General features: G+C 30.5%; 1 protein-coding gene across 1 annotated transcript in view; it reads left to right on the plus strand.

Annotated features, from left to right (window-relative positions):
- Positions 1-5,537: 5,537 nt before the first annotated feature.
- The window catches only part of LOC100166066, a 59,108-nt gene continuing 49,507 nt past the window's right edge, over positions 5,538-15,138 (plus strand). Inside the window, exon 1 of the mRNA XM_001946529.5 lies at positions 5,538-6,108. Within this exon, the coding sequence (XP_001946564.2) occupies positions 6,079-6,108 (30 nt within the window). The 5' untranslated portion in view covers positions 5,538-6,078. The remainder of the gene's footprint in view (positions 6,109-15,138) is intronic.

Here is a 15,138-nt window from a genome sequence, read left to right on the forward strand (position 1 = left end):
CAATTATACTCCATTACTTCATGGGAAATTTAAAGAATATTCGATAGAACGTAATTACATCCAAGAATAAAAAAATGTAAATAAAATAATGAATGCAATAACCATAAAAAAATATAGATCTAGATATACAGGTGTGAAAAATCATCCATATCCGTGTCAACTATAAGAATTTGGTACTTAAAATCGTATGCTTAGATCATGTATTATATACTTATTATATTATACTATATCTAATATCGTATATTTTATATATACATGTGTATACAATTTGAAGAACCGATTGAACATATTATTATTGTTAATATAATAATATCGTAATGGGCTTACAGATAAAATATTTAAAAAAAATCTGTCAGGTCATAATAATGAACATTAATAGCATTGTATAATATTACTATAATCACCAATCAGAATCCATTCTGAATCTAAAATTAAAACGAAAATCATTCATATCATTGTCATCGTTACTGTTCTAGCCTTCTAGGCATATTTTATCTGTCTACCTATGAAATATTACTCTAGTTATAAAATATCGAATGTGTGATTGAATTTAAAAATAATCCTGTAGGCTGTAGCCGTTGTAGATTTAACAGTGTTTAATGTTTATAAATATTATATTTACTCAGTTGTGACTAAATACACAATCCTATAACGCATTTTGTGTACGCCTTGGTAATCAAAAAGTCTGTTTGAAATCGATTAGCCGAGAAAACAACAGCGGTCTCCCGTGTTTTAATTTCGTTCCGATGGTATTGTCCAGATATAACGGACTGCGAACAATTCAAGTGGTACCTATGTACAAAACGGAATACCTATAGAGAGTCTATACCTAATACCACGGATGTCCCTTGCATGTTATACTGTAAGTAGGCACTAGCGTACTTCATATTATTAAATTATTACACGTTTGGGCGTAACACGAATATTCACGATATAATGTTATTAAAGATAGGTACCTACGTCTTATAAAATATGTCTTTGGAGTCTAAGACACAACTACGATCGACGATAATTGATATTCTGTTTAATACACACAGTATATAATAATATTATGTAATACACGAGAGTCATACGCAAAACCATTATGCGGTTTAATAGCAGTGTATACAGTATTATTTATTATTGTTAATTCGATTCTTTAGCCACAGCTAAAATCATTAGGACCGTCTCTCAGATAGCCAGATCAAATACATTGCAGATTGATTATTTGCTATGGTATGATATAATTATTACGTACCTACCTCCTATAGTATAGACTATATAGTAGTCGGGTAGGTATATACGATTATATTATTTAAAGATATCAATACAATATAAAATATAAAATAAATAATAATATACCTAATATCGAGTGGGGCGCATTATTACGCCAAACATAATAAGAACACTTTGATATAGTAATTATTGTATGTTGTACATTTACAATCAAAGACGGATAATCATTTTAATCATTGTCGATAGTTAAAGAAATATGTAGTCTAGTACATTATAGACTATAGTATACATAATACAACGGCAGCATGATAAAACGGATAACGAAATAATTTGTGTTTTTATTAAGCTGTCTTTGTTACTGCCTTATTGTGTCTATTGATACGTTTGCTTACGCGTGAAATCCGAGTACAAAATGTCAAAATTACTACCAACACTTAACAGTACTGCGGGCATTTGCAGCAGTTACTTAGTATATAATGTTTATGTATAATAATTTTTTCGAATAAAATGTTATAACATATAGCAGATTTGTGTGTCCACAAGTATAGGACGTATATTATAACTATTAGGAACCGTTAAACGTCATTGATTATACAATCGTCATGAACGATACCTATTATGAACAATATTGGAAAGACGTTAGCCTTCCGTTACAGTTAAATCGTATCGAGATAATGTTATATTTTTCTAGGATTAATAATTTTAAGCATAACTACACGCGCAGTCGAACATTCATTTTGCAATACTCACACGCCGCGTATACGTTTAACGCGATAATATTGTATATAAATAGGTACCTACAATGCAATTTATACACACCCACAAACATGCACGGACATTTATATTTGTAAGTTATACCGTACATAATAATATACAATATAATAATGTGTGTAATCAAAAGTTACAATAATTATGTTAGATACTTCATGTCACACGAACATTTATTATTATTGGAGATTTGTCATTAATACGCGTTCATGTCGCGCACGACGCGACGCTTAAACGCAACTGCTTTATATAATATTGAATGTTCGATATTTTTTTATGTGCAGACGACTATTACAAGTTTACAATCCAAGTTTGTATATTATAAAGCATCGTATACAGATGCGTAAACCTCTCGTTCTCGTAAACGTTTCTTTTATTGAAGTACTTTGTACAATACGCATGCCTAAGATAGGTAGTATAGATACAATATTATACGTAATATATAATATTATAAAATTCGATCGCATAAAGACTCTGCGGTGAACGTATATATAATAATATCATGATTAAAAACTATAGTCATGCAAATTATAATATGTAGCTTGGAGGAGTGAGTGTAATACAATATATTATTTTAACCGGCACTATGTCCATACGATACAGCATGGCTGCTCTGCATTGCAACAGCTCGTTCTTGGATATTTTAGGTTTTACACAACACTTCGATCGACTGTGATTACAACCCAACTTTGATGTGGGACACATGGGATAAAATATGTAATAATGCATATAATATCCTAATGCGTTTCGGTAACTCTATAAATTTAGAAAATAACACTCTGCAGGGGCGTCCGTATAAATAGTCTGCTGCAGCGCGATTGCCAAATCTCGAGGATGTACGCGTAGTAGTAAGAAATCGATTAACGAAATCAGGATGAAATCTAGATCTATTATTATTTCAACTTTCGAAATCTCAGTGGGTGCAATGGTGGCACCCTGTGAACACACCGTTATTGTGATGGATGATCGTATTTATTTTTATTTTATGAATATTTCGAGACGCAAGACGTAATCATTTCCAGTTTAATGTGTTATAACATCATCGCCGGACGTGCCTATATATATATATATCTGTTTATGCTGCATATAATATAATATCTGTTCTGCAGTGTTCACTGGAAATATAGGTTTTGGAGCCCATAAAATACGCCTAATATGCAGGTGTGTAACGAGCCTACGAAATGTATACAGCACTGCAAAAATGATGAAGGTCTCACGCTGAATTGAACGAGATTTCAGTTTAAATGTATAATTATGTGTGTATTAAAGCATCCGCACTATATATTTAGCTGCAAATTATTCAAAGTGTATTCTCTCGAATTATTATTTTGTTCTATGCATTTATTAATTTTTCAAGATTAAGTAGATTTCAAATATCACAATAAACTTTGTAACAGTATTTTTGTTCGTAAAATCCTGTGTAATTATAACTTCTGGGGTTAACGGATTCAGTAATAATTATTAACAACTGTTTTCCTTGTTTTTATTTTACAACAAGGGTAAAATGTTTTTGACTTCATTATTATAGCCTTAACCATATATTTTATATGACTAGTGTTCCCATAGTTATTATAATACCTACATGCATTTTTTTTGAATTATTTAAACAATTTACATTGTTAATTCTCACATCTCATAAACATTAACTTACAGCATATTGGCCATTGTTTCTGTGAATTTATATTTAATATTTTAATCGACTTATTTAATCAAACACTTGTGTGCAAAAATCTGTCACACTTAATCATAGACCGTAGTAAATATTAATGGGCATTTTTGTTTTTTATTTTAGTATTTTGTTTTTACTTAGGTAGACGCGTTAATGGGAGTGGTGCAACTAGGGAGGAAAGGCCTCCTCTGACTACGTTTTAGTCCTCTCCCTCCAGAATTTTAACCCTAGTTAACGCCTATGGTTAACAATTGTACCGTTTGTGTAGTTAGTATATTGTATATATGTGCCTAAGGCCTATATTATATATTTTATGTATGCATATAAATGATAGCCGATAGTGACAATAGTGCTGTACTATTGTGATATATTATAATTTTACGTATAATACATTGTTAAGAGCATACATTAATCAATAATCAATATTATTTGAAAACTAAATATGAATACTTTTTATGAACAATAGTTCACGTAGAATAAATACGTCATAATAAAATATTTTCTACACGTCCTGTAATTGTATACACTAAATTTAAATAAATATAATACAGATATGAATATGTGATATTTTGTAAAAATTTAGGTAAAAAAATCAATGGTTAAAAAACTTAAAACATCTAATTATTGTTTATTTATTTTCAGTATAAACCCGAAATATTAAGAATACATAATTACAAGCTATATTTATTTATTTTCAATGTGCTAATAGTAAAATTTCAAATTAAACTATACCTTTATTTGATTTAAATATTTATTTATGGTATCAAAAATTCTATAACGCCTGTATGTAAGTATATATTTATACTTACTAAAAAAACAATTTGATCATGAACTAAAATCAAAACCAGAGAATATATAGACATTTACTAGAAATTTATAATAATGAAACTATTTATGTGCTGTTAAATAAAATATTCTAAGAAGTAATTAATAATTATTTCACTAAGCTGCTTAATAATTTATTCAAAATAGATTTTATATCACATATAATAATAATAGTTATAAGAGACAATATCGCAGGGAGTTGTATTTATACATTATTTTATCGATTAAACTTTGTATTAATGAATCTTGTATTTTTGTGTGATTTACAAGATTGTTTACCTACCATTACATTTTTTTGGTTTGGGTGATATCTTTGCATATAGTTTGGTCCTGATTTGATTGTCCGAACTAAATTGAATCAGATTAACTAGCTATTTTACATAAAAAAATATACCTATTTAATCTATATCTATATGGATACACGGATATATAAGCGTATGGTTTCTAAAAAAGTGCGTAAAAATTCACAGATCGCTTAAAAATCGGTTGACTTTTGGGTAAAAAAAAATTATAGAATTTCAAGATCGTGTTGGATGTGATTCTTTTTCAGTCGACCACATACCACGTTCGGTCCTCAAAGATGTATGTAGGTATAATTTAGTATTTATACTACCTATATTATTATACCCAATTACCCAATACGGCAATACCCATGTATAATAATACTCGGAGTCTCGGACAATGACCACATATTTTGGATTGACGAGATTGCTATAATGTTGTATATATACAGAATATATGCAGTACACTCACACACAAGTACACGGCACACACGGCACACACGTCATCGCCTCACGAGGGGGTTGAGGATGAGGGGTTAAGCTCAAAGAGGAATCCAATTTTTTTTTTTTTGGAGTCTAGAATTTGTTTTTATTCATTTATTTATTTATTTTTTTTTTTTTGATGAAAATTTTCGTCTTCCGCCGTATAGTCAGGTGCTCTGGGCGGCCCACTTTTTTTTCCCGCGGGTACTCCAAGGCGGCGGCGGCGGCGCACAACAACAACAATCATTACGAAACTGGTTTGCCCGGGTTACGGCGGCGGCATTCAAGAGCATAATGCTGGCCGGTCGGAGCACATCACATGCGCTCGTCAGCAGCCGCACACGCACTACCATACTCTCGCGCGGCGTCCGTCCGTCCCGCTCCGTCTCGTCACGTCTCGAGCACGCTCCTCGAACTCGGTCGATCTACCAGAAAAATTATAACATTTGTCAGTTATCAAAACTACGTATGTGTTTGTAGAACTTCGTTAACGGATAATTATGTAGTATTTCGCGGTCTTAACGACGCCGTGTACCTCTGTACAATAACATGTTGTAACCTCATTCGTATTAAGTCTCGACCCGCGGGGAAAATCGTTTAAATTATTTGACATTTTCCGACGACAAACGTTAAGTGCGGTTCACGGGGCTGTACCATGTAATACGGGACCGTCGCTTATAATAAGCGCCACAATTTTTTTGATCTACCTCGCCGTACTATTTTAATTTAAACATATAATATATTATAATATTAAATTTTCACCGTTTGCTCGTTTTGTTTATGTGCGCTCGGTTAAGACGTGTTTGTGTGTGTGTGCCCTTTGCAGCGGTCGCATAAATGGTCAGGAAACCGAAAGACGCCAACATGGTAAGCGTACATTTTGTTTTATTTTATATCAGATTCAAGAGATTGTAGCCCACTGCATGTGCATGTATATAGGTACGTAATTACCTACGTAATGTTTCCAATAGTTATAAGAAGTAGAACCTCAAAGCGTGTAGTTTGACTGAAAAGGAGCGTAGGAACCAGTTGATATTTCCCACCAGCATTTCATAAGCATATTTTATACTCTATATCATAAGTGGATAGAGACACAAATTCGTATACTGCTTATACTATATATACCTACTGTATTGTACTGTACTATATAACTGTACTATATACTGCTAAAGTTAATTGAAAAGGCACATCGTCTAAAAATCATATTATATAAGTAGGTACTTAATGCACGAGTTTGAAAATTAGTTAAACGTTTTTATAGGTGGAACTATTTTTTGAATAACGATCCCACAAACATCAAATGAACAAATAATATCTTAAAATCAAATACTTATTCAGTCTTTTATTTGTTGAATAAATAATAAACAGGCGTAACGATTTGATCCATACAATGTAATAATAAATATATCGCCAATATTTAAATACTACTTAAACTTGTTTAATACATTTATATTTGCTATTTTGTTATGTTGTATCCTGTATATAAGTATTATTTACTAATTCCTCAACAGTCTCAACATATCATAATTACCGAGTTGTAACCGAGCCAATATTGTAATTCTTCTTACACGTTTTACTCATTTGACATCAGTACACTGATGATATATCGATTTATTTTATGCATATTACATTCCGGAAATACTTTATTTAAACTGAGAAAATATTTATATTTTATAACAAGGTTATACCTAATTGTCTTTGCATTAACAATAAATAATAATCTACCTACCTATATAAAAATACTTTTTTAAAATTAAATTAATTTTTAAATTGTAATATATTACCTAGAAGAAGAAATGCGTCTTAAACTGAATATTTGTTTCTTAAAATAAAACATAACTACGTAGATATTTTTGTTTACCTATTAATTATTATCATCACCATTCATCAATCACATTTGCAGCTAGATCAAGTCGTAGTTATTAAACCTCGATTTTACACCCATAGGCGCAAATAGGGGCCCTAGCCGCTTTAGGGGCTAAGCCCTCCCAAACATTTCCTACATTTTGTTTTAAGCTTACTCAATATTATCAAAGTAAGGCTTTAGCCCCCCCCCCCCCAAATCCCAAACGCTATTTGCGCCTATGCAAACACCTCTAAATTATAATGTCGTTTTAATGGTTGAGATTGTTTAGAATATAAGTTATAGACTAAAACATTTATATAACTATGAAATCTATAGAAAAGGTTGGTCACCACAAATAAAAATGGCATCATACTATATAATATTAGTAGTTACTAGATTGTTTTTTTAAGTAATTACAAATGTATGAATATTAATCGATTTCAAATCATTTATTATTGTACCTATAATAGTATTAAATTTTTTTATTGTGTTGTACGCGCATTATTTATTCCACAAATTATAACCACTGGCCAACGTTTATAACGAAACCGCTATTTTATATGAAAATGCAAGAATGTGAATTTAATTGCTTTAGCCCAGTTTTTTTTTATTAAATGTCCGTAGCGAATAGATGAGTACCAGATTTTAAGATGAAGTGCGTCAGCACATTATATTATCCTATATATTTTATTATTTAATGTTTAAAAAGGTTGATATAATATGTAAATGAACGGTTATGATATGATTTATTACCTTTAATTCTTTCCGAAGATTAAAGACAGAATATTATATTACGTGTTTATAATGTAATTGATCATTATTATTACCTATTCAATGATCGGAGAACATAAAAAAATAAAAATATTGTGCTACCTATGAGTAAATTGTTTATTTTATGTTAGAAATTCATTAGTGTTTTTTTATACGTCCACACTATGCAATTATTTACATATTATACAAGAGAAAAAAAAACTCGTACAAATAAAACGATGAATAATCTAATTGAGAGTTTTAGAACACGTATGAAACTTAACTATCAGCTTCATACTGCAATATTATCGGATGCCGAGACGGTAAATATTAATACCCTCTTATTAGGGGTGTGCAAAAACCGTATTGCAAATAAACTCGACGTTATACAACTACTAATGATCGACCACATCCGTAATTACGAATATCTCCACACAAATACACAATATATTATGTAGTTACGCTATATTTAATTTCAGTCTTTACCAGCTATAGTTATTCTCAGGTCTGTACGTACTTACTTTACACGTAGCATACATAATAAATATGGATACGAATAAATATGTATAGAGGTACCTATAACCTATTATTATTATTGTTATTTTTTTATCACGTCTTCGACTAAGTAGTCATAATAATAGTATAATAACTGTTTTAACAATTACACAGTTAGCCCGCAACAAAATAATATACAATGTCTGCTTATAAAAATGATATTCGCAGTAAGATTTTCTTAAATTATTTAATACTATTATCTACAATCATTATTTTATTTTCTTGTAATACGCATGCCTATACATAATATAGGTAGCTATAACGCGACTAGTTTGCTTTAGTAAAAACGATTAATTCTATATTGATTGAGCGTTATTATGCACTTAAGTATATTACGACGATATGTGGTAGGCCATATAATAACATTTTAAAAATATTATGATAAATTAAATAGAATTAGATTATTGAATAACTTTCGGGTCCTGTTCATAAATTATATACCTACTGATTTTACGCAATAATATTTTCTAATCGACGAAGAAACAAGACAGGTTCAAGATAGGGTAAACTTTCTCGATTAAACATGCAATGCTAAATAATTAAAAATGAATCATAATTCCGCATTGCTGGAATTTTACATGGGAAGTGTAGACTCAACCAGATAAGAATTCGAAAAAAATATTTGTGACAAGTTATACATAGAATACTAAAAATATTAAATCGACTTGGTTAAATTATTTCTATTGTGTTGTAAATATTTTGAAGTATTATTTTTTTTTGCGTAATATAAATTATTAAATATTCCCACGTGTTAGTAAACATACTACGGAGTATTATAATAAAGAAGGTTAAGTCAATTTCGTGTACTTAAAAAATAATTTCATGGTTCATGCATATTGCCGGAAGTTATTTTTAGTGTGCATTGGAGTCGAAACACTTTGAAGTTTGAATGTTTATTTGTTTAACAGTTCATTATCCTACTAATTAACATTTAATTGGAAAAATTACTCTCGACACTTTTACAGGATGTTAGTTCTATACTTTACATTCAGTATTTTAGTACCTATTTTAGTTACACGGAAAGAATTTTATAAAGGAATAAAATGCTTGGTTTTGTTAATTGAATGCTCTATTGTGATTTAATACTACATGAACAGTTCTAAGTAGGTATATAATGAATTGTAGGAAAGCTATTAAAAATAATATTTTATTTCAAAACGAAAACTGAACTAAACACATTATATCTGTTTACTATATCTTTATCGGTATAAATTAGTTTTAAAATTTTAAACAATTTTTGAATATTTCTCATTTACCGTTTGTACATTGTTCAGTGATAGGTTAGGTATAAACATTTTTACACTATTTGTGAGTAAACTTCACTGTGAATAATTCTTTGAATCAAACATACACGCATAAATATATAATATCAACTATACTTATAAATGTAACTCAGAAAATTTAATTCGTAACAAAGAATAGTGGATCATTGTTCGTAGGTCATTCATGATTAACCTGGAAATCCAACCATATAAAATATAATACGTGTTGCATTTTCGCAAATTCAATAGCATAAAATTAATGTTTTCTTTCTGTGTCGGCAAAATTTTAAATTATATGTTTCGAACATCTGTATATATATGAGATGATATAAGATGCTGATAATGCTGTAAAAGTAAAAATATAATTCATATACTACCTGCAATATAGTAGAAGCTATCCTATAAGAAACTTTAAACAGACAAATAAATAATTTGATTTTCAAGAAATATTTTCATGCACTAAAAACCATTATACATAGTATTCTGTACACGTGAGGTATTATTTTATCTTCAATTGAGTAAGCGTATATTATTATAGACACAAATAATTAATAAACATTATAATAATCAGTTAAATGTTTATCTTTTCAATCTTTTTATTAAAATAATCTTTACAATCATAATAGGTACATATAGATAGGTAAATAAGGTATAAATAATAATAAAAAGTGTTAATAACATTTTCAACGACGGGCAATTATTAGATCATCAAGTACACTAGGACTTGGCTGAGTAAACCATTCTTTAAAAGCATTCTGTTACTTAGACATTTATGTAATAATCAGTGGCTTCTCGTCGGTAGGTACTTATTGGTCGTAGAATCTTCCATATCTGGATAGCTCAATAATTATTTACATGTTTAGCTCTTTGTATAATTATATGCGTAAGGACAAATATGTGATAAATCCCCAGAGCTCCAAATATATTGTTAACGAGCCTAAGTTTTTTTTTTTTTTATTTATAATATAGAAAAATCTTACCATGAATTACCTGGAATAGCAAATAGGTATCTCCTACAGGATAATACATTGTACTACCAGTAGGAGGTACTTTTATTACCCAACAATATATTATAGAAGGAATAGCAGAGTAATGATGAGCATTTATAGGTATGGTATTATTATAGTGTACGCATAACACATAATATTATACTCTTGCAGTCTTGCATTTTACGCTTTCCATACAAACTCTGCACGAGTATCTTTTCGTGGTTCTTCTTGCTGCCATCCGTTTATTTGTCAAATAACAATTTTTTACCATAGACGTATGAATTAATTATTTGCAGACTACAATTCTTCTCACCTAATCTATTATAGCGTATAAAATATTGTTGTCTACAACTGTCATTATAACATGGAGCGTATGTACATAGGTATAGTCGTGCACATCAACTAGAGAATCACGATTTAGAAACACAGAATATATAATATTATTTAAAAAGAGGACGTTTCTAAAACGTATATTATTTTCTCAGGAATTATGCATTGAGAAGACCTGCGTACTTTACTCCGTGGACTCCTGACGTAATCAAATTATATATTATAATAGGTATAATATAATGTTATTATATACGATTCTCTGGCCAATAGTTACCGCTCATCGTTCGTGTTTGTTGTAACTCGTAGCAGTAGCGGCACATCGAAGTCCGTTCAGTGGAATAGTGTGTGTAACGCGCATTGCGCATATTAGGTACCTACCTACATGAAATTATATGTATAATCGTATTACATATCATATTATATTCACCGGTGGGCGGCGGTATGCCATTTATAGGGAAGGGGGGGGGGCACCTTTTGAAGGAGAAAAAAGTACAAACAAATACGGACAAAGTGCCAAAAATCGAGTTTAACGCCGGCTAGGCGAATTCCGATCGTCCGTTACGGATTACTGTTGGAGCGAACTCTCTGTAGCCTGTAGGTACCTATTATAAGTATATGTAGGTACAACAACAACAACAGCAGCAATATCAATATGTATAAAGTGCACGTGTGCTTGATGGCTGATAGTAATATAATATATTATAATATATGTGTTATCGCAATGCATTATCGACGATGACGAACCGTGTAAACCGATCCGCTGTACGTATATACACATATTATATTCACATCCCGCAATTTAGCGTGGCACACATCTAATATTATGCTATAACAATATTATTATTGTGTATGCGCTACAAAAATAATACGGTCCAAACGCCTTGACAAATAAACAATAATAATAGTACGGCGCAGTAGGTATATTATAATATAATAATATTGTAATATTTACTCGATGGTCCAGAACAATGCCGAGCCCGCTGAGAGCTGAAACGGGGTCGATTCTGTGTAAACATCCGTTGAATTATCTCCGGTCAAACTCTCGAGGCGTCAATTTATACTGATCTATTATGTGTATAATGTTCCTATTTAAACTACAGTCTACAATATACATATATTAAAATTAAACCATCGCCTCGCGTTTAACGGTATTATCAATTCCACTTCATATTATTATTATTATTATTATTATTACCATCGGTCGTTCTCTCCCCTCTCTCCCGTATGATAATATGTAATACGCGTATATAATTGGATTTTAAATGCAGGTGAGCGATGTGTGAAAATCGAACGATGGACTTTTTTTTTAGTGTCATAACGTCAACTTACGTACTTACGTAATTTACTTACTGCAGTAGTCATTAGTCTATCGAATTTTCGTAATTTCGTTAAACCGACAGATCATATTTCATCTATCGAGTGATTAATTGATCGAAATATATATTATATACCTACCTGACGCTACCATCTATTTATTATAACATGTTATATATTACACTCGTTGTTGTTAATAATACGCGCGCACTGCAGCGATAGATGGTTCTAAAAAAGCTTTTTAACGGTTTTAGATTATACTAATGATGATTGAAATATACGTTTCACCTTATATTGTATTCAAATAAAGCGAGCGATACGGTTATATATATAATCGGTTATCGGTATATGTTGAACAGACGCTCGAAGAATCTATGTTCGACGTAGTGATGCATTTAACTCACCATTTAGCTGTGCTTTCGAAAAATAAATTTTTCCATATACATATTTTCCAAAAATATTATATAGGCACTTATCGAGTAAATGTTTTTAGAAAAATTAATATTTTCTAAGTTTAAATTATCAAAGTATAAACTTATAAGAGGATCCCTCGTGGCCGTGATCCACTCATCTGGTCATCTATACTTTAAATTCTCAAGAAACAACTATTTATTCAATCACTGATTCTACAATATTTATCTGAAAAATTGTATTTTTATAGAGAAGTAGTCGGTTTCAAACTAAAGTATAGGGATTTATTGAAAAAGTTAACAAACATAAAGGACCCATGTACCTAATCTATATAATAATAGTATACCTACGTACAAATGTCGTTATGTTATAAATACTTCAAACTACTTAATAAAAAAAAAAAAACGAAAATTGACTAGGTAGAAATAAATAATAATTGTGTAGTCAGGTGAATGAATTACTGTACATATGTACAGGTGGTACCTAATGACTTCTATATTATAAAAATATTAGTGATATTACAAACTGTTAGATTTTCGAACCGAATCAAATACCTTGTGGTTTGTTTCGAATTTATAGTTTCTCTCTATAGTGAAATTCAATTCAATTATATTTACTATTTTTTTGATAAATCAATATTAAATGTACTTAATAATATAGGTTGAGTTAGGTGAAATAAACCGCAAAAATAATAAATATAACTTTTTAATTATTTACAATTTTGGTTTGGATGTTTGGGTTTGATATACAATTTTAATAATCTGGTCCGGTGTGGGCTTCAATCAAAATTTGCTAGTTAGTTCAAGTTCATTCAATTTTAGAAAATGTTTAGTTCGGGTTTGTTCACAAAAATCGGGGTCCGTAATATCTTATGTACAATATCATATTATCATCAGTATATGTATTATATTGCAATGAATCTAATGTTGTAGCAATAAGCTAATACGATGTGTACCTATAATAGTATATTATTCGTACGTGGCCGACCGATGTGCAGTTGTGTCTGTATTCTGTTTATTTCTGTGTACATTTCGTCTGCGCCGATCGACATTATGTCTCCGGTAGTATTATAGTCTTGTCGAGGCTGCTTCCAGTGTCTTAACGTAAACGACAGTCCGATAATAATATAGTCAATACGATATCGTATATTATCGTCAATATAAGTATATTATTATTATTGTAATTCATCGGTCGCCATTAGTAAATAATATTCGAACGGTGTGTATCGACGCGCTTGTAGAACACAATGGACGGTCGGTGCAGTATAACGTTGGAAAGACCATAGTACGTATTATAATATGCGCGCGGGACGTGTGTCCGCTCATCATGGGATGTGCCGCCGCTGCATCGGTGAGTAGGAATCCGACCGACCGGCCGCTATTACGACCTCGTGTGTCGGCGGCGGTGCTGTGATCAAGGGGTGTCTAGGGTATTGTTTTTGACTTACGAGCCGACCGGATTTGGACCTTGACGTCTGAGGAGGTGTAACGCGTGTGCCTGTTGGTGATGGTATGTCAGCGTGCGGTGTATTTATGCGTTTTGTCCATATTATGTACGCATATTATATTGTATAATATTAATATAACTATATACGTATAGTAATAATAAGTACTACCATAAGCGCTCGTTTTGTTTTTATTTCTGAAAATTTAATAAAACCTTTTTACTCCATACGTGACAGTAATGATTGATATCAATTTTTGGATCACATGATGTAATACATATAATAGTTGTTTTTTTCGTTTGTATTCGAAATCAGTAAAATATTCTAGTAAATTTCTATAATATATTCTGTGTATTATTAAAGAAACATACAATTATATAACATGCTCATAGTCTTAAAAAACGGTTTAGTTTTGGTAATTTTGTAAAATTGCTTTTATTCACCAATGCGATATTTAGATTTTATTTATATATGGTGCATAAAAAATAAATAAAACGGTGATATCTAATCTTATTTAACTAATAATATTACATTTTATTTGCTTATATTCATTTAACGAACTTAACGTACACAAGCGTTAAAGTCTTTTTGGTTCCTATATATTATACCTAATAACTGTAGTCAACTATGAATATTTAACTCTCCTTCGCATATCATATGAACCTCTATAGTGACACTATAGCTTAGCCTTTATATCGAACGTGTATATAGCAATCGTAAAATAAATAAGTGTTTTTATAATATATATACATCTATATAAATGAACTACGCACTAATTATGTATACAGATGTATTAAGTATTTACCTTAGATTTTCAAGAGATACTTAACAAAAAAACAATATTAATGTCGAATGCCAAGTTTTTCACACGCTATATTATTATTGTCGTAATGTTGTTTGTATGCGAACAAATGCATTGCAAATTTTAATACAAGAACAATATAACTTTTGTATGCATTAAAATAATGATCAAAAAAATATATATATAAATCGAGA

Source organism: Acyrthosiphon pisum, chromosome A3, assembly GCF_005508785.2.
Source record: "Acyrthosiphon pisum isolate AL4f chromosome A3, pea_aphid_22Mar2018_4r6ur, whole genome shotgun sequence".
In the NCBI taxonomy this organism is placed as follows: domain Eukaryota; kingdom Metazoa; phylum Arthropoda; class Insecta; order Hemiptera; family Aphididae; genus Acyrthosiphon; species Acyrthosiphon pisum.